At 38.6% G+C, this 23,212-nt stretch overlaps 1 protein-coding gene across 2 annotated transcripts in view; it reads left to right on the plus strand.

Annotated features, from left to right (window-relative positions):
• Nucleotides 1-23,212, plus strand: part of TRIO (trio Rho guanine nucleotide exchange factor) — a 257,034-nt gene that overhangs the window by 67,409 nt on the left and 166,413 nt on the right. For both annotated transcript variants that reach the window (XM_083358364.1, XM_083358365.1), the window contains exons 2-4: nt 11,304-11,378; nt 18,917-19,031; nt 19,876-20,068. In XM_083358364.1, coding sequence (XP_083214490.1) covers nt 11,304-11,378; nt 18,917-19,031; nt 19,876-20,068 — 383 coding nt within the window. The remainder of the gene's footprint in view (nt 1-11,303; nt 11,379-18,916; nt 19,032-19,875; nt 20,069-23,212) is intronic.

Below are 23,212 nucleotides of genomic sequence, written 5' to 3' on the forward strand. Positions count from 1 at the left end.
AGATTTATAAAAAGAGTTTAAGTATTTCCTACACAGATGTAGACAAACTGGAGGAAGTGTGCCAGACCAAGGAAGCAAAAGGGTTAGCTAACAGATTGCACGTAGCTATATGCTCTGAATAAGAGGTTTGCTTCTTCTTGAACTACATTAGGATTCATATTTGCAATGAAATTGATGTGCAGTGATTCCTTTTCTTCTTTTCCTCCTAAGCATTTCCTATATCATTCCAGTTTGTTTGGCTATTTAATTTAATTTAATTTTCTGACAAGAGAAAAGAGGTAAGTCAAAGTAAGGCAGAATTAGGTTGGAATTTAGAAAGTGTTGTAACTAATTGATTTTTAAAACGAACTGCTAGATGATCACAAAGATAAAACAAGTTAAGCAATTGTACAATGTCAGCAATAGGAAAGGGGTGAGAAAATGCAGATGCCCTAATAACTAATACAACAATGCTTTATTTTTATATTCCTTCTAGTTAGCAGATTAGCTTTTTTTTCTGCTGATCATTAATACAATTTGATATTTAGATTTGTGTATTGTTAAGCCAAAAGTATATCAAATTTATTGATTGGTGGGATTGGCACAGTATATCAGTACATGTTGGGGGAATAATGCATATGTAATCATTTTAGGAGCTTGTAGGTATCATGTTCAAATGTTATGTTATACTCAGTATAATTTGCTTCACAAATAGCACTGCCTAATATAACATGCTCTGAATTTCAATGTGTGTTTTTGTGCTACATCACTGTGAAGTGATACTCATTGCAAGATCAGAATATATTCAGCAGTAATGGAAGAATTAATCATATACTTTTAACTGGCATACTCAAAATAAGGGGAAAAATATGTGCTTGAAACCTTAGAAATAGTTAAGACACTCTTAATATCTTTTTAAAATCCAGGGAACCTGCAATGTTGATGATTTATGCCTTTGGAGCTCATGGGAAAGCAATTGGGCTATGAATTACATATTTCTGGCATAGGATATTATGTAGATCCACTACATGGAGTTGTCTGTGCTGTGACTGCTTGTTTAAATAACTCCTTGGATCATTTTCCAGAAATTTTGCAGAGTGTACAATGTAGAATTCTGACATTTTAATGGCATTTGTACCTTTTCTGTTTGTAATGAAGATTTGATATCAAATGACATAATATTTTAGGAATAAAAATTCAAAATGTAGCTGAATCTCTTAAGTTTCAAGAAAATCCTTGCATGTCTTGTATTGTGTGTGTGTGTGTGCACGCACCAAAATATAGAAAATAAACTATATCATTTTGTTAAACAGAGAGACACAAACTGATCTTTAAAATTACATGCATGAGATTTTCCCTCAGGTTCATCACAAAGCGCTAATCTTGATTAGACCACAGTATATACCTGTTTTTCAGTTTAACAAAAGGTTTGTTATTCATTACCTTGAAGTTAAAAAAAGTAATTTTATTGTGCACTTTTTCCAAAATATGCACAAAATGTACAATACCTATGTAGTCCTGTCTAGAAATAATTCTAATCACAAAATCGAAATAGAAAGACGTCTGTTATTGTGCTGAAATCATTGGTAGCTGCAGCAGATAGACAGTGATGCTAAGATTATTAAACATATGGAAAACATCTAATTAAGAGGCTTTAAAGGTGCAAAGGTTACGATCAAGCTTTATGGATTCTATTACAACATATTGTAAAAAAATAAATGCGAGGAAAAAAATAAAAAACCAAACCACCAACTCTAATCAAAACAAATCATTTCACTTCCATTTTTATTGCTTACATTTTGAGAAAGTCCTATTTTGGTTTACAATTCTGATCGTTAGGTCTTTATATCTTGCTACATTTGTGGTTTCTTAGAAAGAGGAAATGAAATGATGCAAGCTAAAAGAACAGTGGAAATTATTCAGATTTGACTCCGGTACTTGCTTCTCTGAGGACACCCATTATTCTGTGAAAAATATTGTTGAGCAGGTCAATTTAGATTTGCGAAAAGTATCAAAGATGCTTTGTTCAACCACATAACATAAATTCACAGAATGCAGTGACCCCCAAAAATACTTCTTCTCTTTCTTTTAAAATAACTGTCCAAGCAGGATTTCAATAAGCCACCTCTCTTCCTGAGTTTCCCCAATCCAGTTTCTATTTATTTATTTATTTTCTGGGCTGCCTTGTCTTTTGCAAATCCTCTGAATACTGCAGGCACTGCAGTGGAAGGAACAACAGTAGCAGGAGCAGCAGACTGCTCTGATTTTGAAAAGATGACATCATCTCTATTAATGTGTGGTGCTGAGAATGCCAGCTTGAAGTGTGTGTAAGTAGAGATTGATGCAGATATACAGTATATAGCTCGGTGGATATATGCGGTGATTTTTGAAATCTTCCCAGTTCAAATCTAAAATATAAATGTTCTAATTTGGTTATCTCCCAAAAGGGAACACTGTGAATAAAGTAAATATATGAATATTCTTAAGATGAAATAGGCACCTTCTTTCTTTATTTCTGAACAGTTAATCCACAATAAAATGCAAAAGATTATTTTTTTTAAAAAAAATAATTATTATTAATTGCTGAACTGGATTGAAATTCTGGGGTTAAATCTAGAGCAGTGAGCTTGAATGCCATGTTAAAAGGTTGATTTCTATTGAAATCCATTTGATTATCATGACAAGTATAATAGAAAATATCTCTTATTTCACAAAGGACTCCCATTTTGTTTTGGTTCATGTGTGTACCTCATTAACTTTGCTGTTTAAAAGGGAAATTCTCAGATTTTCTTAAGCAATTCCCCAATTGCTGAATATTTTAATTGAAGAACAGAAATAAGACAGGTTCTTTTTCATGTATAACCACATCGAAAAGTTCCTCGATTGGCTCAAATAAATTAGCTGAAAAAGGAAGTTAAATTTAGAATAGTGTGGGGATTCAGGTAATATTATGGCTAATGTTTTAATCAGGAGATAAAAAATACAGGTTTTTTTTAATCACATTAGTTTATTCACTTAAAATATTTGCTACCCATTAATCTACCATCAGAATGCTTGCTTATTCCTTTGTTTACATTAAACCTGTACTGATTTTACCCATGATTATGCTAAATCATAAGGTTCTCTGTTATAAATTCAGTGTGATGACCTGGAACTTGCTCTGTAAGTTCTCTCTGGGCTTTATGAATGGATGCAGTAATAAGTGTACATTATTTTGATAATGATTTCAATTCTAGTGGCAGAAAGACCTAATTAAATACAGGACATTACTACTTAGTTCTGAACTGCCAAATATGATACTGAGAGCAAGTTTGGTGTAATGGTAAGACTCTAGACTAGAAACCAGGAAACCATGAGTTCTAGTCATAGATGAAGCTAACTTTGCACCAGTCACTCTTTCTCAGCCCTAGGCAGAAGGCAATTGTCAACCCAAAAATGTTGCCAACTAAACTGTGTAGAATTGTCCAGGCAGTTGCCCAGAATCAAAACGGACTCATACGCACACATACATACACATACCCCCAAAAAAGACTTTAAATGGAAGCTGTAGTAAAGGTAAAGACTCCCCCATATTGAGCTTGATTCTTAATTCTAAAAAAGTAAGTATTTTACTTTGCCCCATTAAGAAGCTGATTTGCCTAGATCAATGCTTCCCAAACCTTGGTAAATTACCCCCAATTGGGTAAAAGTAGTTTTTCTTTGAGTAATGACACCAACCCATTACCCATCACAATTGGGACATTTAAATCGATTTAAATATTGTCACATGTATTAAAATATATTCAAAAATCTCCCAAAGTTTTCCTATGAAGGCCAAAATCAATGAAATTACTAGTGGTAATTTGGTGAAATGCCATCAAATTCCAAGATGTTGTTTTTATAATATAATAATATAATTCTCAAGTTACAACCATTCATTAAGCAACCATTAGAATTTATTAATGGTGCTGAAGGAAGGGACTTATCGTCAGTCCTTGAAGTTCAATAAAACTTTCGGATAAGTGATTTGGGGTAATAAAGGAAAAGGTTTGGGATGTACTGACCTAGATCTCCGCCTTGGTGGTTTTTCAACTTTCAAATCTACAGTTCCTATTCTAGGTTTACCTTGTTTAGCTATCATGATGATACTTATATGATATCATAGAAACCCATTAATGTCAATCAGAAGAAAACTTGATGCCAATTTAATTACAAATTGTGTAGTATCCAGGGCTTTTTTTGTCATAGAATGCTCAGAACGGAGTTCCGGCACCTTTTTTGGATGGAACCTTGTAGAGTAGGCAAGGTGGGTTGTATGACATGTGTGAGTTCCGGCACCTTTTTCTTTTACAAAAAAAGCACTGGTAGTATAAATAAGAGTTTGTAAAGTACTATAAATCAGAGAAGGGATATTACTAGAACTAATAATTTTCAAATCAAATGTATAGCAAATGTGTTACATTTTTCCCCAAATAATGGCAGATGCCAGAGCAATTGATCTATTTGAAACTGGAGTAGTGAAAGTAGCATGTAGGGGAACATTCTGGGCTTGGAGCTGCAGCTATTCTTGGATTTTTATCCCAGGATCAAAGAATGTTTTGTTTTACTGTTCTAGAGTTCAGACATTCTTCAAAAGGCTTAATTTTAGAAAGACTTCTGTGGGAAGGACCTTGGAAATGGGGAGTGGGGAGGATGCCTAGGAAATGATCAGATAACAGAGGCCATTGTCCACAGCTGCATAATGGGCAGAGAAAGAAACTCAGGAACACACACATTCCAGCTTCTCAGTCTGTTAAAGACACCGCAGGCGGTTAGTACGATCAGATTTGCAAGGTTCTATTAATGCAACCTTGCAATAAAGTACAATTAGCTCATCTGATTGTATTTCCTGTCTGGTCTACCTAGGAAGACTGACAATTAGCCAGTAAAATAGAAGGTAGCGATTATAGCCCTTCTCTCTTTGGCTGAAGCTGATTTGAAGAAAGGACAGTCACTGGGGATGAAGGAGACTAGACTTACCATGTATTCAGAGATGGAGAAAGGTTTTGAAAGGTTGCTACCAGCCTGCTAGGTAGGTTTACTGCTGTTTTTTTTTTTCAAAATCTGTGCCAGGGCAAATTAGAACCCAGTCCTTGTAAAATTTTGTTGTTAACTTCTTTTTCAGAGAGGTAAATGCCTGCATTGGAAGATGATGGTTTCCTTTTGAGCTTTGTAGGAAGAATGCCAAATACAAAACAATACTTTTTATACGTATTAGGAAGAAGTCTTTGCTACTGTTAAGCTGTTCATGGGCTATATTGAAGAGAACAACTAGCTGTGATTTGGGGCTTGATAAGGTGTTTGTGCAGGCAGGATGGGTTGCAGATATGTGCTTAATTATTGCATCTGATTGGATATGGGAATGCTTAAAACATCTTAAGTATTTTTCAATCATCCCAGTTGTCTTTTTTCCCCCCGGGATATTGAGTGGTAGATAGGATTCAGCACTGATCAATCAACATACAAAAATCTTTAATACAAATCTCAAGTTACAACATCAATTATTTCCTCTCTTTTCCCCTTAATATCTACTATCTCGTAATACAGTTATTATATCAACTAGATAAAAACATCATTATTACATTTATCAATAAATTTTTAGTTTATACATATCTTAATTACTTTTACATTCAATCTTTATAGACAATCAATATCCTGTTATTGGTTTTTTCCCAATTTTTAGTTTCCCATCAATATTCAAATTTAACATTTGATATTTATAATTTCCAAGCTTTAGGTAACCAAAGTTTCCCTTATCTCAATTCATAACAAAATCTAATATTCAAAATACACATCTTATCTATTTGAGTATAGTCTTGTTTCTAAAAGTTATCTATTTCCCACCATATTAAATCATCTAATTAATAATACAGTATCCCCTTCAATAAATCAAAACCATTATATATATATTGTCTGGGTTAATAGATCAAACACATTCATATTTTTTTCTTTTGGGTCTAATTTTTAAATATTAAACATAGAATCCTTATTTTCAACTAATTTCCAAATATTTTAAATTTAATGACCAAAAATTCCCTTATCTTAACTTCTCCCTTTAACCCTCTAATTAGTAATATGAAATCCTCTCTAATAAATCAAAACCCCAATTTTCTTCAGCCTTTTTCTGGCTTTCTTCCTTTGCCAACTAGCCTTCCATGTCAGTGCTTTTAAATCATCAAATAGATTTCCCTCTATTATTATATATATTATTTGAAATAAGAGAGACCATTTAGTTGCCATTTTTTGGAAGGGCTAGCCCATTTGTGTTCATTAGATTGTCTCCCTATTATTCCAATTCCCTTTGATTGTCCTGATATGTTTATCTTCCATTCAATCTGTTCTTCTTTTTCCTCAAATTTATTCTGGTTTATATAGAAAGTCTTTTCCATTTTCAATGTTGTCACTTCCTTTTCTGGATTTTCCATTAACTGTATTTGTTGGTCAATTGAGTCCTCTGTCTTAGTATTTGATTGTTCCACTTCTTCTGTTATTGTCTCCATTGTTAGTTCTTTGGCTGTAGTTAAAATATGGGTTTGTATGTCTAAGCTGGCATCTTGTTCTTTTATGTTGCATCTTATTTTGTCACAAGCTAAAAGAATGGTTTCATGTATTGTTTTCACCATGGCAAGGATCTTTTCCTCGTCTTCATCCATATACTCTTAATAGTGTATTAAGTTGAGGACTTTAAAATCAGACATTAAAAATAATTTTATAACTAGGTATGGGACCTCTATTTCACGTATTATAAGTGGTCTTTATAGTAGAAGTCATTTGTCAAGTAAGATTTTATAGTCCAAGGTATTTCATCATCTCATGTAATAACCAATATTCCTCAGTTAAAGAAATAGGGAAGCAATTCCCCACATATAGCTCTGAAAGTCAGTAAAGGTTTACATTCATAGTTCAAGCAGGCCAGTTATGCCACCTAGAAATTCTCTTTACAGTTGTTTCTCACAGGTGGTATCTATCAAGGTCGAAAGAGTTTTTATCTGAAGTCTGGGCTTCAAGCCAAGTCTCTTTTAGGCAATAACAAGTTGTAATACCAAACTGCGCCGCAAGATGACACCGATGCCGTTTAAAGTTTTTTAAGTCAAAATTTTTTACAGTCCTTTTTCCAGTTTTATTTCTGTTTTTGTAGATAAAAACAAAAGTCTCCAGTAAAAATAAGAAAACTTTTGGTCCCCAAGTTTCAGAAACATATAAATCCAATTAGATTAAAATTGTTCTTTTAGTGCTTTAACTCCCCTGGGTAGTCAGTTGCCACTGTTCTTAGAGGGTAGGGTAGAAATTCCCTTCCCTCTCTCCTCACAGGGGGAAAAGATACTTTGGGCAGCTTTTACAGGAAAATAAAATACTTAAGATCTTAAAGAGAAGATCAGATCTCACCCAGTTTCATCCACGTTGCTTTAGAAATGCTTGATGGTAAGTTTGACTTCGGCTGTCTGCAGCTTGGTGATGAGCCATATTGCTATGGCCGGTCTTTCCTCCGCCGATTTGGAGGGCTGCCCTCGATCAAGCGGAAGGGCTGCCACCCTCCCGCGATCAAGCGGGAGTCCCCTCCTTGCTTGTTGCCCCTATAGGGCAACTTTTGACCCTTTCCAGGGTTCCCCAGCAGAACAAAATCGAACGTGGAAGACGGAGCTAGCCTTCCAGTGGCCTCTGTGGCCACAATGGCAAACCGGAAGTCCTAAAAAGGTTTTCATTAGAAAGTTTCCAAGCAATGTGGAACAAAACATTTTAATTTAAATGTTTTGCTAATGTTCCTAACAAAATGATTATGAATGAGGTATATGAACATAAATTCTAGGCCATGTTCATGTACTATACAGTAATATTATCAAATGAATTGGTTAGTCTGTAACTATATTACTTCCCAGTCTCAAGATCAAATCCCTTTCTTTCTGAGATATCCAGAATATCCATCATTTGACTCATTATTACATTTGGGTAATTTAGTTATTTCTAAAGCTTGGATTGGTGGTTTTCAGGATCTGTTCCATTGGAGGATATACATGATGATAACAACCAGTTTTGTGAGATGTGCTTAAAATTTCCTATTCTAACATCCCATGAATACTTTTCATTACTCTGCTTTTGGCACACTTCCTTCAGTTATAGAATACTGTTTTCATTATTACTAAAATTGCAAGCTTTAATCAGTTTATGACCTATCAACTAAAGCTTTAATTGATTCAAACACAGGGAGCCCATTTAATAATTAAGAACCTGTTTTTCTCAGTGGAACTGTGTGTTAAGGGCATCATGTTTCCTTTCTAAAAACGTTAAAAGATCTCTTTGATTACTGGAGCTTTTAAAAAACACTTAAAAATTCTTCCAGTGAGGGGTTTCATGAAAGTATCCATTGCAAAGAAAGCTTCTGGAACTCAAATGAATATAATAAACTGCTGAAATGAACAGATGCTTGCAAACCATAATATTAAAGGGTAATTCTTGAAGTCTAAGTCTGGATCATAATTTAAATGGAGGTGAAGGGAGGGAGGAGTCCTTAACTACAGTATGTGTTCATAATGTTGTTTTCATTTATTCACTTTAACCATGATGCTGCAAAATGAATTGCAAAGGGGAGTGGTGGAATTCAGCTAGCTTTCTTTTTCAGGCTCTGGATACAGAACCAGGAGGAAGAGTGAAATATTTCTGCTAGCCAGGCTTGTTTATTTCCTGCAGGCATGTACTGTAGAAGGCTCAGTCTTATCTCACCCCACGTGAGATAGTTTCAGCTTTGATTCAGGCTGCTGCTAGTTTTTCTTATTTCTCTCTTCCCCCCACCCAAACATGATGGGATTGGGGAAAAGCTCAGCAGTTAAAGATGCTGAGCTTGTCAGCTAGAAAGCTGACTGCCCAGGTTCGACTCCTGAGCACTGCACGATGGGTGAGCTCCCGTTCCTTGCTCCAGCTCCTGCCAACCTGTCAGTTCGAAAGCATGCAAATTGCAAGTAGATAAATAGGTAGCACTTCAATTAGACGGTAACAGCCAGGGCTTTTTTTTCTCATAGAACGCTCAGAACGGAGTTCCGGCACCTTTTTTGGATGGAACCTTGTAGGGTAGGCAAGGTGGGTTGTATGACATGTGTGAGTTCCGGCACCTTTTTCTTTTACAAAAAAAGCACTGGTAACAGCATTCTGTGTGCCTCAGTATATAGTCATGCTGACCACATGACCACACTTCCATGGTCCTAGAGTTGGACACAACTGGACAGGGGAAACCTTTACCTTTACTTTAATAAGAAAAATGTTGGCTTTCCAGTTGCCACAAAATGCTTCAAGTACTTGACAAGTACTGACAAGAATATAATGATGTACCTCTCTGTACGTTTCATTTCACTTATTTAGCAAATGGTGTTATGCAGATTTGTCCATTTATTGTCTTCTGTCACTGATTGCAGTAGGACTGAATCTCAGCTAACTTTGTCTAACCCAGGGCTTTTCAACCAGTGGTATGGGTACCACCTGTGGTACTTTGGCACCTGGCAGGTGGTACATGACCATCCTAGAAAAGTGGTAGCGGGGGAGGGGAATGAGCTGAACCGGGCAGTCAGGGCTCAGTGGAAGCACCAGGATCAGTGCTTGTTCGGGGCTGTCAGGGCTCAGTGGAAGTGCCAGGATCAGAGCCATGCTCCAGCTGGAGCTCGGCGCTGATCCTGGTGCTTCTGCTGAGCCTAGAAGAAGCGCTGATCAGTTGGAATCTACAGTCACAGTGTCCCAGGGTCATGTGAATTGACCAAAACCTACTGCAACCACCCAGCAGACGGGAGGAATAAAAACCAAACACCCCCCCACCCCACCTCCACTGCCAATCCTCAACAGAAATGCTCACAACAATGAAAACCTCAGACAGGAAGAAGAGCTCTGCCAGGTGGGCAGGCGGGTGTCTTGCTCGGCTGTGGCTTGGGGGGCACTTTTTTCAGTGCCACTGTAACTTCGGTCAGTAAGCGAACTGTTATAAGTCGAGGATTAGCTGTACTTCACTTTTTTCTGTGGTCATCAGGTTTTTGACACCTTGCTAGCAACTGGTGTACTCGGATGTTGCCATATCCTAAAAGTGGTACAATGGGTTAAAAGGTTGAAAAGCCCTGGTCTAACCTACCTCAATCAGTTTAGGAATAGTGCTTTGAAATCCATGGTTTAAAACTAATTTCCTTGGACCCTGGTCTCTGCCTCATATGCTACAACAAATCAATAGCTCCTTGTAATTAAATATTTTTCTTCATTGCATTTTTCCCCAATTCAGGTAATGAACATAGATTTAAATTTTATGTGCAATAACAGACTGAATTTGTCATGATCGTAAATGCCACATTCCGGGAATCAGAGCAGAAACTATTTTGAGCTATGGCTCTCCTTTCTGAGCTGGCTGAATTGATACTTTAGTACTGATAATTTCTTGCCCGCCTTTGTATGTGGTCATTACTTAATCTACTCAAAAAATTTTTTAAAAAATTAATGATGGACATAAAGAGGCATAATTGGGGTTTATGTCCTGAAGAGGATTGGAACCCCAAAATAAATACCCTGCAGAGGTTCCCAAAATTCTTGATGCCTTAGGAAAAATGTGTCTTGTTTCAAATGGCTGCCACTGATTTTTAGAATATGTGTACAGGTAATCTTCACTCACCGGCCACAATTAGGATTGGCAACATATCACTAAGCAATGTGGTCATAAACAAAACATCACATAACTGCATCCACTTATGATGCCAGTTCTGGCTGCAGTTGTTAAGGGAATCATCCACGGTTCTTAATCACAATGTCATGTGACCACAACTTGTCAGATTCCACCTTGCTTTGCTTGTCAGAAGCTGGGCTGTAAAAGTGGCAAATGGCAATCATGTGACTCTGGGGGGTTGTGACTATCATAAATGCACACAAGTTGCCAACCACCCAAATCTCAATCACGTGAACAAGGGGGGATGCGAGGGCCCCGACTTCAAAGACGGTCATAAGTCTCCTTTTTCAGTACGGTCATAACTTCAAACTTTTGCTAAACAGTCAGCTGGTAAAGTGAGGACTACTTGTGTGTCTTTAAAGTGAGGACTACTTGTGTGTCTTTAATCTTTAAAATGATTTCATGTTGCGATATTGTAAAGTATACTCAGTGTATCCATGTCTTCAAATTTCATAAAAACTTTTCTTTGACAATTTAAATTATCAGCATACCTTTTGTTTTATTCTTAGATGTGCAGAACAAAAATGCATCCTACCCCCAACAATATAAAGGATAAGACTCTAAAATAATGATACTGTTCCTGTGCAACTGGACTTAATATCCATTTTGTTTTTGTCTTCAGGATTTCGTAAAAATGATGAAATGAAAGCTATGGAAGTCCTTCCAATCCTCAAGGAGAAAGTTGCATACCTTTCAGGTAACGTAATATAAGGTGTTTATGATCCTGACTTGTATTACTTAGCTTTTTGGTGAGAGTGCAGTACATAGTTATGACAACTGAGCAACAATGAATATATCTTCAATTATTTATTGTATTTGTTCTGATACACGTTCATACTTTCAGCATTTTGTGAATTAGTTTTCTCCAACAAAATCTTTAGGCAGAACTACCGTACTCAGAAAAAAAATAGAAATAGAAATGATCTAGTACAAATCAGTCTTCTCAATGTCAGCAACTTTAAGATGTGTGAACTCCTAGAATTCCCTAGCCTGCATCATTCATACAACAGGAGATGGACACTAACTCACACCCAAATGCATCAGTTATGTAACCAGTTCATAACATGAGAGAAGGAAGTTTGAAGATTTTTTAAGTAAGGCATGTTATTTCTTTACTTTCACAAATAGTTTTCTTTTTGGGGAGGGGTTTTTTATATTTTGTTGGACAGCTTCCAAATACTCAACAATTAGCTGTCATTCTTCCATGAATGATATTGGTGTGATATTAGTTGTTTCTGTTTACCAAGACTATTGCTGTGAGCTAAATACTGTAGAGTTATTTTGAATGCCAACGCATAGGACTTTTATGTAAAAATAACACAAGATTTTTCTTTTTAAAAAAAACCTTGCACACACCATTGCTCTATTCACATCATTCTTTTTTTTACTTCCGAACATACTATCTAGAAATAAGATATCCCTGTTTCATTATCCCTTTGCTCTATTAAAATGGATGCTAAAATGGATGCTATAGTTCAATACATCTGGAGGGCAACAGTTTGTTGGCATTTATTCCATAACATAATGACCATATTTTGAACACTTGCTTCCCTGGTATTATGTGCTTAATCCCTGTCTAGATTCTAAATCATTGGTAAAATGAGAATGGAGAGCAACTTGATAGAAAAAACAAACCCTTGAGTCTAATATTGTCATGTACTGCAGAAGGTATTGATATTATCCTGGTCTCTTTCTTTGAAATCTCTGAGCAATTGGTTACTTAAGAACATGGGTTCTGCCTTGTAGCTCTTTGCTTAACAGTATGACATTGCAGAATGAAAAATGTAAAGTTTGTTCATTGATCTATAGTTTCTGGTTGCCCGTGTTGGAAGAGTTTTTGTCTGCATTAGCTCACACAACATGTACACAACGTAGAGTTACGTTGCTTCTGTGAACCTAGTCAAAGGGAGCTAATCTGTTACATTCTCCCTCCTTTCCTGGCCTCTGAAAGTAGGAATGTGAAAGAGTCACCACAAAGTGGATCTGATGCAAATTGTAAGCGCTGTTTGCTCTATTTTCAACATATACACTTGCAGACAAGCACTCAGCAGCCTTGCTGATCTACATGGGAGGATCACAAAATGGGGATAGCACAGATAATGAAACAGACTTAGGCATTCTGCATGCAGAGAAGCTCTGACTCTGATCAGGCCATTATTATGCAGGGTTTTTTTTTTAAACCGAAGTATCAAAAATGCAAATCAAATCACAGAAAAATGGGATGCTGGCCATCCTTGAGGGAGATGTGTGAATTGTGGTTCACTGTAGAAGCAGTAAATAAGTGCCTTCTTCATCCTTAACATCAACCTAGCATAGCGTATCACATAAAGAAGTTCTTTGACTGTATTTGCACATTGTATTTACTCAGGCTTATGAATAAACATGGAACACATCTTATGACAGCTGCTGATTTCTCCTCCCAGGGTATAGGGCTTACTGCAGTTTTCCCCAGCTTTCTTCACTCTCCAGATGTTTGGGTGACAGCTCAGCAAAAGGGAATTGGAGGAGTTAATCCATACATCTGGAGGCACACAGATTGTAGAAAGTTGGTGTAATATATCTCTGAGAGTAAGACATACACTATGCATGGTCTCAGCCAACCAGACAATATAGTTATGGCGTGTACTAGATTTATTTATGGTTATGTTCTCTGGCTGACTGAGTCTGGAAGTAATATATGTCCTGCATCATACACTAAGTTGTATATTACCCAAATATGGCTGTTTGCTAGTCATACTGGTTGGAAGTGCGGGTGGGAGAGACAAGGAAGAATTGGCACTAGCGAGCAAATGCACTCATACTTAACCATAAGTCTAAGTAAACATGACATAAAAACTGGCCCTCATCCACCCAAATCTGCAATATGGGAACCTTCCCTAACAGAGGTGTTTGTACAGGCTACTGAAATAATCTAGATGCATTGCTTTAAACTCTCAAGAGCTGTATAAATGCTCAGGATTAGTACTTGGAGTCTCTGTACCTGTCACACTTACTCCAAGCTGAATGTATGTCTTGAGATCTGGCTCAGAGATTTGGGAAAATAGCAGAAACTGGGTATAATTTCACTGTGATGTTCTTCTCTTTTTTTTCCCTTTCTGTTACCCCTTTATCTTCTAGTTCTTCTATTGCCAGTCTGCTTCCTCTCCTCCATATTTCCTTTCTTGGAATTTTGGCTGTGTTTTTTTGACCAGTGTTGATAAAGGGCCTCTCTATGGCTTCTTCTCTTGTGCATTTACTTATGTATTCCAACAATGATGTCCGGGGTGTTGGTACAGCTCTTCCTCTTGAAGTTCACGTTTAAACTAGTCCTTTTTAAATGTTTGTTGTCCGCACACAAATGCACACACACACACACACACACACACACACACACACACACAACCACAGTATGTGGGAAAGAGCTTGAGAGAAGAGATGCTGCCTAGGAACAGTCAGATAAGAGACAGGGCAACCCGCAACTGCAGAGTGCAGAGATCCCCAAATTTTTAGGCACCAGGGACCGGTTCCATAGAGAAAGGTTGTTCCATGGACCGGAAATTATGTAGTTTTGTGTACTGCCTGCATCCCATGGATGGGGCTTTGCTTGTTTGTATAGACCAGTTGCTGGCATGCCGTGGCCCGGTACCGGTCCACGGACCGGGGGTTGGGGACCCCTGGCATAGTGGATAGGGCAAGAGGCTTAAAAGGAACTGGACCGCGAGAAAATTGTACTTTCAGGCTTGCAAGATTCTGTTAATGTAGCTTGCAAAGAAAGTAGAGTTAGATTACCTTAGTGTGTTTCCTGTCTGGTCTACCTGGTAAGGCTGACAAGTACAGAATCTACTGTATCTGTTAACAGTATGGACATCAGGTGATTTAGTACATTATGGAACATTAATAAAGATTCCAGTTGGGTTTCAGATCAAATTACTTCATATAAGAAACAAACTGCTGCCATTTTGACTGGAATGAAAGCTTCCACCTGCATTACTTGCAATCAGAGCATTACTTACTGTAAACATTGCCATCACACAAACACTTCTAAATCCAGGTAAAAATCTTGAAGTGGCTCGAAAATCATGCTAACTGCAGTGATTGTCAGAATAGCAAAGCCAGATTCTCTCAATCTATGAGAGAACACAGATCTCAGTTCTCTCAGTAAGTAAGCCCGTCCTTGTCCACATTCCAATATTTTGTTCTTGGTGGGAAAATGAAAACACTGATATTTTTATTTTTATTTATTTTTTATTTAAATCCCATTTATATCCCGCCCTTCTCCGAAGACTCAGGGCGGCTTACAATTTAAGCACAAACCAATGTGCTTAGCAATAGCCTTCATTCTATGTATATGCCTGCTTATTAGGGCTTTCGCCCCCCCCCCCAAGCAGCATTATTACAAAGTCAGCTTATTGCCCCCAACAATCTGGGTCCTCATTTTACCTACCTCGGAAGGATGGAAGGCTGAGTCAACCTTGAGTGTGGTGGGATGCGAACCTGCACTAATTGCAGGCAGCTGGTGTTACTTAAGGAGGCATTAGCCCACTGCTCCATCAAGGAGCATATAGTTCAGAAAAGATCTGTAATAGCACAAATGGGCAAATGATGCTAAAGTTAACTTCATAGCTGAGGGGAGAGAAGATAGCCACCTTTCTTCTACATTTGTATTTCATCTCCCCCTTATATATAAGTTTCTGCTTTGTGGAATCAGTGTATCACTTCTACATTTGATAACAAAATCTCATTTCCTTGATCAATTTACATCTAGACTTTCTCATAGCCTAAGATTAAGGATAAAATCCAACAGAGCAATATGCCAGCATTAGACTAAATGTTAGCAGGCCTAATTGGCTGTTTTGCTACCAAATGTGAGAGGCCTGGGAATGGAAATGAATGGAGCATATTATGGCTACGCTTATCAGTGCATTATTTTCTAAACTAGTCTAAAAGTACAGCCTTGGTTTGGAAATGACATCCTTTAATAAATTGCTTTAGTGCTCGGTGACTGACTATAAACTGCTAACTAACATCGGATGTTCTTGCTTTGACACTGCAGCTATAATGAAATAGTGCTTGCCCCAAGATTTTATCCTTTGGTATGTATTCCACTTGCATTCTGCTATAAGAACTGGCTAGAATGTTTTCCCTACTTCTGTATATTCCCTCGCATAATAAATAATGCACTACCTGTGACCCAATAAAACATGTAAATTAGATTAAATTAAATATTTTACAGGATTCAAAAGAGAGATGGACTGGTGGTTCTGGACTATAAATACAGTAGTATTATCTGTTTAATATGGATTTCAAAGTGGCTTGCATCTCCTGGCTCCCTACCTCTAACAAAGGGACAGGAGTTCTAGATGCACTGCTTAAATATCTTTAGACTGAAACAAACAGCAATAAAACATTCACAAGGGATCATGCAAAATAAGTAATGTACTGAATACTTGGGACAAATACAGAACAAAAATAAGCCCAGATTTTCTTCTCTTTTCTTTTGCTGTTTATTTCTATGAAGAAGAAAAACACTCAAAAATTAGCTCATTGGAGATTTAATAATTTGTTCAGCTTGCAAGATTTAATTATTAACAAGATAAAATCCTCTGAGTCTTACTTCAGAATGAAGTAGTCTACCTGATTTGCAGAAACAAAAGGGAATATTGTAAGAGGGAATATTGTGGTACACATGGTCCTCAGTAACAACCGTTTGTTCAACAACCATTCGAAGTTCAACAACCATGTGGGATTCACCTAATGACCACAGCTGGAACTGTAGTTGTAAGCATGCACAGTCATTTGATGCCATACTTTTGTCAAGCACAGGAAATCAGGAGTCCAGACAGTTTGAATGAATATATAGGTTTATTTTGCGCTAAAGCTCTTTTCATAAATCTGAACTACTAACAGTCAAAGCAAATTGGCAGTAGATAAGAGTCAATGGAATTCAAGGTGGGCCGGACTTACCTCTTATGGGCACGAAGAACTCAAGATTGATGACATGTTGATTCTTCCCTCAAGCTCAGCCTAGTCATCTCCTACAGCAGGGGTCCCCAGGCCACGGCATGTCAGCACAAACAAGGATGCAAGCAGCACACCAAATCACGCCCCCTCCGGTCCACAGAAAAACCTCTCCCCATATAACCGGTCCCTGGTACCCAGAAAGTTGGGGACCTCTGTCCTACAACTTTACAATCCCCAGTTATTGTTGTTAACTGACTGATTTTAAAAATTTTACAACTGAAATTTATTTTTATTTTATTTTTATTTTTTAATTTTAATTCCATTTATATCCCGCCCTTCTCCGAAGACTCAGGGCGGCTTACAAGCTTAGCAGTAGCCTTCATTCTATGTATATGCCTGCTTATTAGGGCTTTCACACACACCCCAGCGGCATTATTACAAAGTCAGCTTATTGCCCCCAACAATCTGGGTCCTCATTTTACCTACCTCGGAAGGATGGAAGGCTGAGTCAACCTTGAGCCTGGTGGGCTGCGAACCTGCACTAATTGCAGGCAGCTGGTGTTACTTAAGGAGGCATTAGCCCACTGCTCCACCAAGGCTTTAGAATTTACCTATAAATTGCTGGGGAACTAGTTCTCAATATTCATTCTTCGAGTTCAGTAGTGACTTTTAATCTGTTAAAGCAATATATTAAATTATAGTTAACAATGTTATACTGGAAAATTATAATTTCTATAAGATTTATAAACCCTTGCTAATTCATTTGTATGTTACTTTTTATTTCTTTTTTTTTGTCTTATGTAATTTATATATCTTCTTTAATGTTCCTCAAAAACTACCCCAAACCCCCAAAATAAAAAAGTTGGTTTATTGTTCTATGGCTTGAATTCATCAGTAGAGTACATATAAGGTTACTATGGTATATTATATGTAGTAGCAGAATTTAACCCAGGTTTGTAGTAGTAGCAATAGAAAAAAATGCATCTAATAATAAACAGCATGACAAATGCAAGAATGTTGCCTTAATTTTTGCATTTGATGAGAGCCTCCAAGAAGAAGCATATGGGATGGGAGGAGTTGATAGCAAAACATGATCTGGGAAGGAATAGTAAAAATATAAAACCTATACATTTAGTATAAAGTTATTACTTGTGACATTTCTGAGTACACTGGCTCAGATCACATTCCACCCTCCAACATCTTTGGGCATTGTTATCCAAAATAATCCTAATATTAGTTCTCCCTTTCGCTGAGAGATCCAGGGTAAGAGGAGTTCAAAAGGACTTTGAAGCCTCTTTTCTCCAATGGAAAGCAGAACAAAGAGTAGCGTCCATTTACTTTCTTACTTGGAGAAGGGAAGTAATGGCAATAGCTACCATCTTGTATTGTTTGGTACTCTACGTGTGAACCCCTGCCCAGAACAAGGCAGACAGCATCTGGAGCTAAGCAAGCTGTACAAGAAGTCACAACCAGTCCTGACTCCGTTCATTCCTCAGATTGGTACAAAGGCACACATTATCTTTATAGTTCAGAAGCTTAGAAGATTTGTGGTCTGGATGGGATTTTGGTAGAAAACCACCAGGGAATTGTAAATAACTTGGAGGGAGAGGACTATCTTTTCTGTGTTGGCATTCAAAATTGGGATCCGCCGCCGAAAATAATTTTAATACACTGTTCTCAGCCTTAAGATGTAGGAGAACATCTTAAGATAAGATACATCTTAGATACGATAGTAATTTAGGCAGCATTAGAACATGCCCAATATTTTACAGAACTGACTAAATAAAACACGGTTAAGTTCTTTTTCCTCTTTGCAAAAGGGTTCCCAACCTAAAACGGACAATAAAGAACACAACAGACAGAGAGGATCGGTAGAGCAGGGTTTTCCTTATGAAAATAGCTACATATTGAGTAAATCACCCTGTTCTTTTCTAACCCCACCTTCAGTGATTGTTGCAAAGGTAGAATTTCCTTGAAGCCATTTGCAGCCCTTTGGACGAGGTGAAAGGTACAAATGGAATTAAGAGACATATAAAATGCTTCCAGTATATTCAGCATAATTTCAGCATAATTTCTGCAGCTGCAGAACTTTCTTACCCATATCTCCCCCTAGTGTTGTGCATTTTAACTGAGAACATAACACACACAGTGGTGCCTTTCTGTTGAAATGCAGTCTTGCCCAAATTCTTGGCTCAGATGCATAGCGAGCAATTGCAATTCTCTCTGGGACAGAGTACCTTTATCTTCAGTGTGTACCACGGTCTGCAGGCACTCAGTATGTTTCTTTTTTTTCAGGTGGAAGAGATAAGCGTGGGGGCCCCATTCTAACATTTCCAGCTCGAAGCAATCATGACAGAATACGACAAGAGGACCTTAGGAGGCTCATTTCATACCTTGCCTGTATCCCTAGGTAAGGGCACCTTTTTTTGTATTTTGTGTGTGTCTCTGCAGCAAAACAGAATCGGGGAAACATGCCTGGAAAGTCTGCTTTATGCTTTCATTCTGTCAGTTTTGTATTCTGTGGAATGCAATTTCTGTAATTACATAATTGCAAGGAAAGCTTGTGCTGGAAGGAATGAAAGTATCCGGGAGAAAGTGGTTTTGACAAAATTAGAGCTAGTTTTAAGGGGCATTGCTCTGATTTTACTCAAGCATTTCGCTCAAGCATTTGGCAAGCAGCAATAGCGAAAAGCATCCATGCCCTAACTCCACATCTTACTGGTGAAGGCTTAGAGCTCACCTTGTGATCTTCTAGGTATTGGTTGCAGAGAAAAACCCCAGAAATTGTATTAAGCATAATACTACACGGTTGCTTTTCTGAAATTGTTCTCTTTTGAGATGACTGCTTCTTGTTATGATTTGCAAAGTTTTTCAAAAGTTTCAGTGCAGCTCAGATTTTAGGTATTGCCAGTACCTGACTAGAAGAGCCGAGCCTGCTTTGCAAAATATTGAAGGAGAAAATGAAAAAGTCAGATGGGATGTGTGGCAGAAAGGGAAGCCAGAGGAACGGAGGTGGGGGGAGGCTTTTACACATAGCTGAAACATAGTTAAGTTTGCCTGCCAATCTTAAACATGCTGGATAAAAATTAAGTTTTTTCTTTAAAAAAAAATATGGCTGGAGTCTTATCTTTCCACAGGTAAAACTCCTAATAGTAGATAGATGAAAATGTAAGCACAATCGGCAGATGAATGACCAAGTTTGTACTTGTAATACAGCTTGCCTTTTTTTAATTGCTGTTTTATTTCCTTTCTAGTGAAGAGGTGTGCAAGCGAGGTTTCACAGTAATTGTAGATATGCGCGGATCAAAATGGGACTCTATTAAGCCACTTTTGAAGATCCTACAGGAATCTTTTCCATGTTGCATTCACGTTGCACTGATAATCAAGCCAGATAACTTTTGGCAGAAACAGCGGACTAACTTTGGCAGCTCCAAGTTTGAATTTGAGGTAATGTATTGCAGCGGTGGGGGATTGATTTTGTTGCAGCGTTGGGTGCACCAAGCAAAGGGAAAACTGCCTTCTGAGTCTCCTTTCCCGACATTTATGTATTTAATATTTTGCACTTGTTTAAAAAGAAAATCTGCATTGCTGGACTGTGGGAGGAGGGAACTACAGAACAAGTTAGCTATATTTAGAGCCAAGGAAAAAGGATGCAGCATTGCTTCATCCTCTAAGCCAGACATGTCAAACACAAGGCCCGGGGGCCAGATCCGGCCCGCGAAGTGGTTTTATGTGGCCCGCGAAGCCATCCTGGAAACAGTGAAGGAACGGCCCCCACTGCCTTGGCCCTGGCCCAGAGACCCTCCTTCTGCCAGAGACCCTCAGATCTGTCCCACTCCTGCCCAGGGCCCCATAGGCACCCTTGATGCGAACGATGTAGAGCTGGCTATGCCCACTCAGTAGGCCATACACACTCTAGCCACGCCCACCCAGTAGGCCACACCCACCCTGGCCATACCCACCTGGCCCCTTGAGGGCAACCGCAATGCTGATGCGGCCCTCAATGAAATTGAGTTTGACACCCCTGCTCTAAGCAGTCATTAAATACATACGTAGCTCCGTCTGCGATAAAAGAATAAACTAGAAAATACATAAACGCCAGCCATGACCCAGCTTGGCTGGAAGTATTGCCTCAGCTTACTAATGAGGAACCATGCTGTCAGGGATATCTGTCTGCTATTCAAACATGGAAGAATGTTTATTAATAAAGAGTCTCAATATATATGGTTGCAAGTGGTGATTTTCCCGGCTCTTCCTCTGCTGTAGTCAGTAGCATTTGGGATTAGCAGGGCTTTTTTTCTCATAGAACGTTCAGAATGGAGTTCCGGCACCTTTTTTGGATGGAACCTTGTAGGGTAGGCAAGGCAGGTTGTATGACAGGTGTGAGTTCTGGCGCCTTTTTCTTTTACAAAAAAAGCACTGGGTATTAGCTTGGTGTTAGGAATAAAATCTTCTGATGCAAAATTATGTGTCAAGGACTTGGTCAGGGGACAGTAATCTTGTCCCACTGAATATTGCCAAATGCCTTGGGAGATGGAACAGTGCAGAACATTCCAGGCATTGCTGCTGTCGATAGATGGGTCTTTTTCACGGGCCTGGTGAAATGAGCTGTAATACACATGTACACATGTTGTACTTTGACAATAAAGGTTTATTATTAATAGGGATAACCAGGTTCTGCAGAACAAATATTTCACAGGAAGCAGACTAACAAGTAGCAGCTAGGAACGTGTAGTCTCTGAATATTTTCCCAGTATCAGAATATATTTTATATTGAATATATGAACATATATGAATATGTTTTCCCAGTATTAGAATGTATAAGAAGCAAGAGCAGTGCCTCCACGCTACCTCCATTAAATATTCTTACTTTGCAGGGACTTTGGTTGCATCAGCATCTCCTCCTCATTTACATTATGTCAGCAAAGCAGAATGGATCATACCCACTCTTGTCAGATCTAGTGGGATAGGCATCAACCACAAGGGATAGGGAGTCCCACAAATAATCTGCTCCCCTGCCATGCAGGGCTTCAAAAATGAAAGCTAGCATCTTGAATTGCACCTAGAAGCCTACAGGGAGCCAGTGGTGCAACTTGACCTTATGTGCACGAATCATGGGGGTGCCCACTACTTCACACGCTGGTGCATTGTGGTTAGTCTGAAAATTCCAAATACTTTTTAAAAGTAGCCCCTTTGAAATTATCCAATTGGGAGGAGACTAAAGATACAAGTGATTGTAAGCAGTGGCTCCCCATCTAGGGACAGGTGCAACTGATGGGCAAGATTTATTTGTGCAAAGATTTTTCTGGCCAGAATTGCTACCTACTGCTCAAGCAGAAGCCATCAGTTTGCACACCAACTCTCCCTGGGGAACTTTAACCCCATTCAGAGTTACGAATGGAAACTCATTAGACCTGCTAGTGAGAGTATAAAACCCCCATCCACTCAGTCTTTTCAGGGTTGAGCTGAAGCCAGATCTTCCTCATCCATACCTGAATAGTCCCTAGGCATCATTTGGAGATGTACAACTATCATTAGCATACAAACTAATAGATAACCTCACCCAGGGTTTTTAAATGTGTATTCCAGGGGGAATAGAGCCCTGTAAAAACACAGACCGAGGGATGGATCCCATCCCCATCCCCACCCCCGACTGGAACCATCTATAGATGGAGAACCACCGGCAGACTCTGCCTCCCATTCCCAACCCACTTCCGTCAGCCAGAAAGTTTCCACAAATGATGGTAGCGAAAGCTGCTTAAGAGACCAAGGAGGGCCAGGATGGGTATTCTCCATCCATCCTGACCTGTCTTGGTACTATTTTATTTACTTATTTGCTTTTTATGTGCTGCAGCTGTTCGCTCCTAGGAATTGTGTTTCTTAAATTGATCCACTTTATGTATGTCGCTTAAGGAAGTGTTGCTGTTGGATGATTGATTGAATGAAGCAAATAGAACAACGTTCAGGATTGCTTGATCAATGCAGCAGCAGCAGCAGCAATGGATGGAATTGAATAATTGCCCTTTGGAGAAGACATACTAGCAGGAGAAGCTCATCACTTTTTTTGATGTGTGGGAGGATTTGCTGCTGTGAAATGGGAAGAGTGTTAGGCTTCTACATATTTTTTCAGAGAGCAGAGGCTATAAGAGGAGAACTGGGATATTTGTACTGAACTTTCTTCTAATTTTATAGGAAGGGCTGCCTTCTCCTTTACTACTTGCTTGAGGATGGAGTGTGGTGGTGACTGTTGTTTGGGCCTAGAGCTTTGAAGCAGAAGCAGAAGTACCTATATTTTGATAAGCTGCTGGTTTGCACCATCACCATTTTGTGGGCTCTGAAAACCCAGAGAGGGAGGGAGGGAGGGAGGGAGAGAGAGAGAGAGAGAGAGAGAGAGAGAGAGAGAGAGAGAGAGGGAGAGAGGGAGAGAGGGAAGATTTATCTCCTTGTCTTTGTGGGGGCCTTATATAATGGCCAGACAATGCTGAGCCAGATTACATCCTGTGCTCTGTTGTGAATGCACACAGATGCTTCTCCCTGTGCACATTTGTGCATTAGATAAAGGTTCCAGAGAGAAGGGCCAATTGGCATATT

The sequence above is a fragment of the Vipera ursinii genome (assembly GCF_947247035.1).
Source record: "Vipera ursinii genome assembly, chromosome: 3".
Classification (NCBI taxonomy): domain Eukaryota; kingdom Metazoa; phylum Chordata; class Lepidosauria; order Squamata; family Viperidae; genus Vipera; species Vipera ursinii.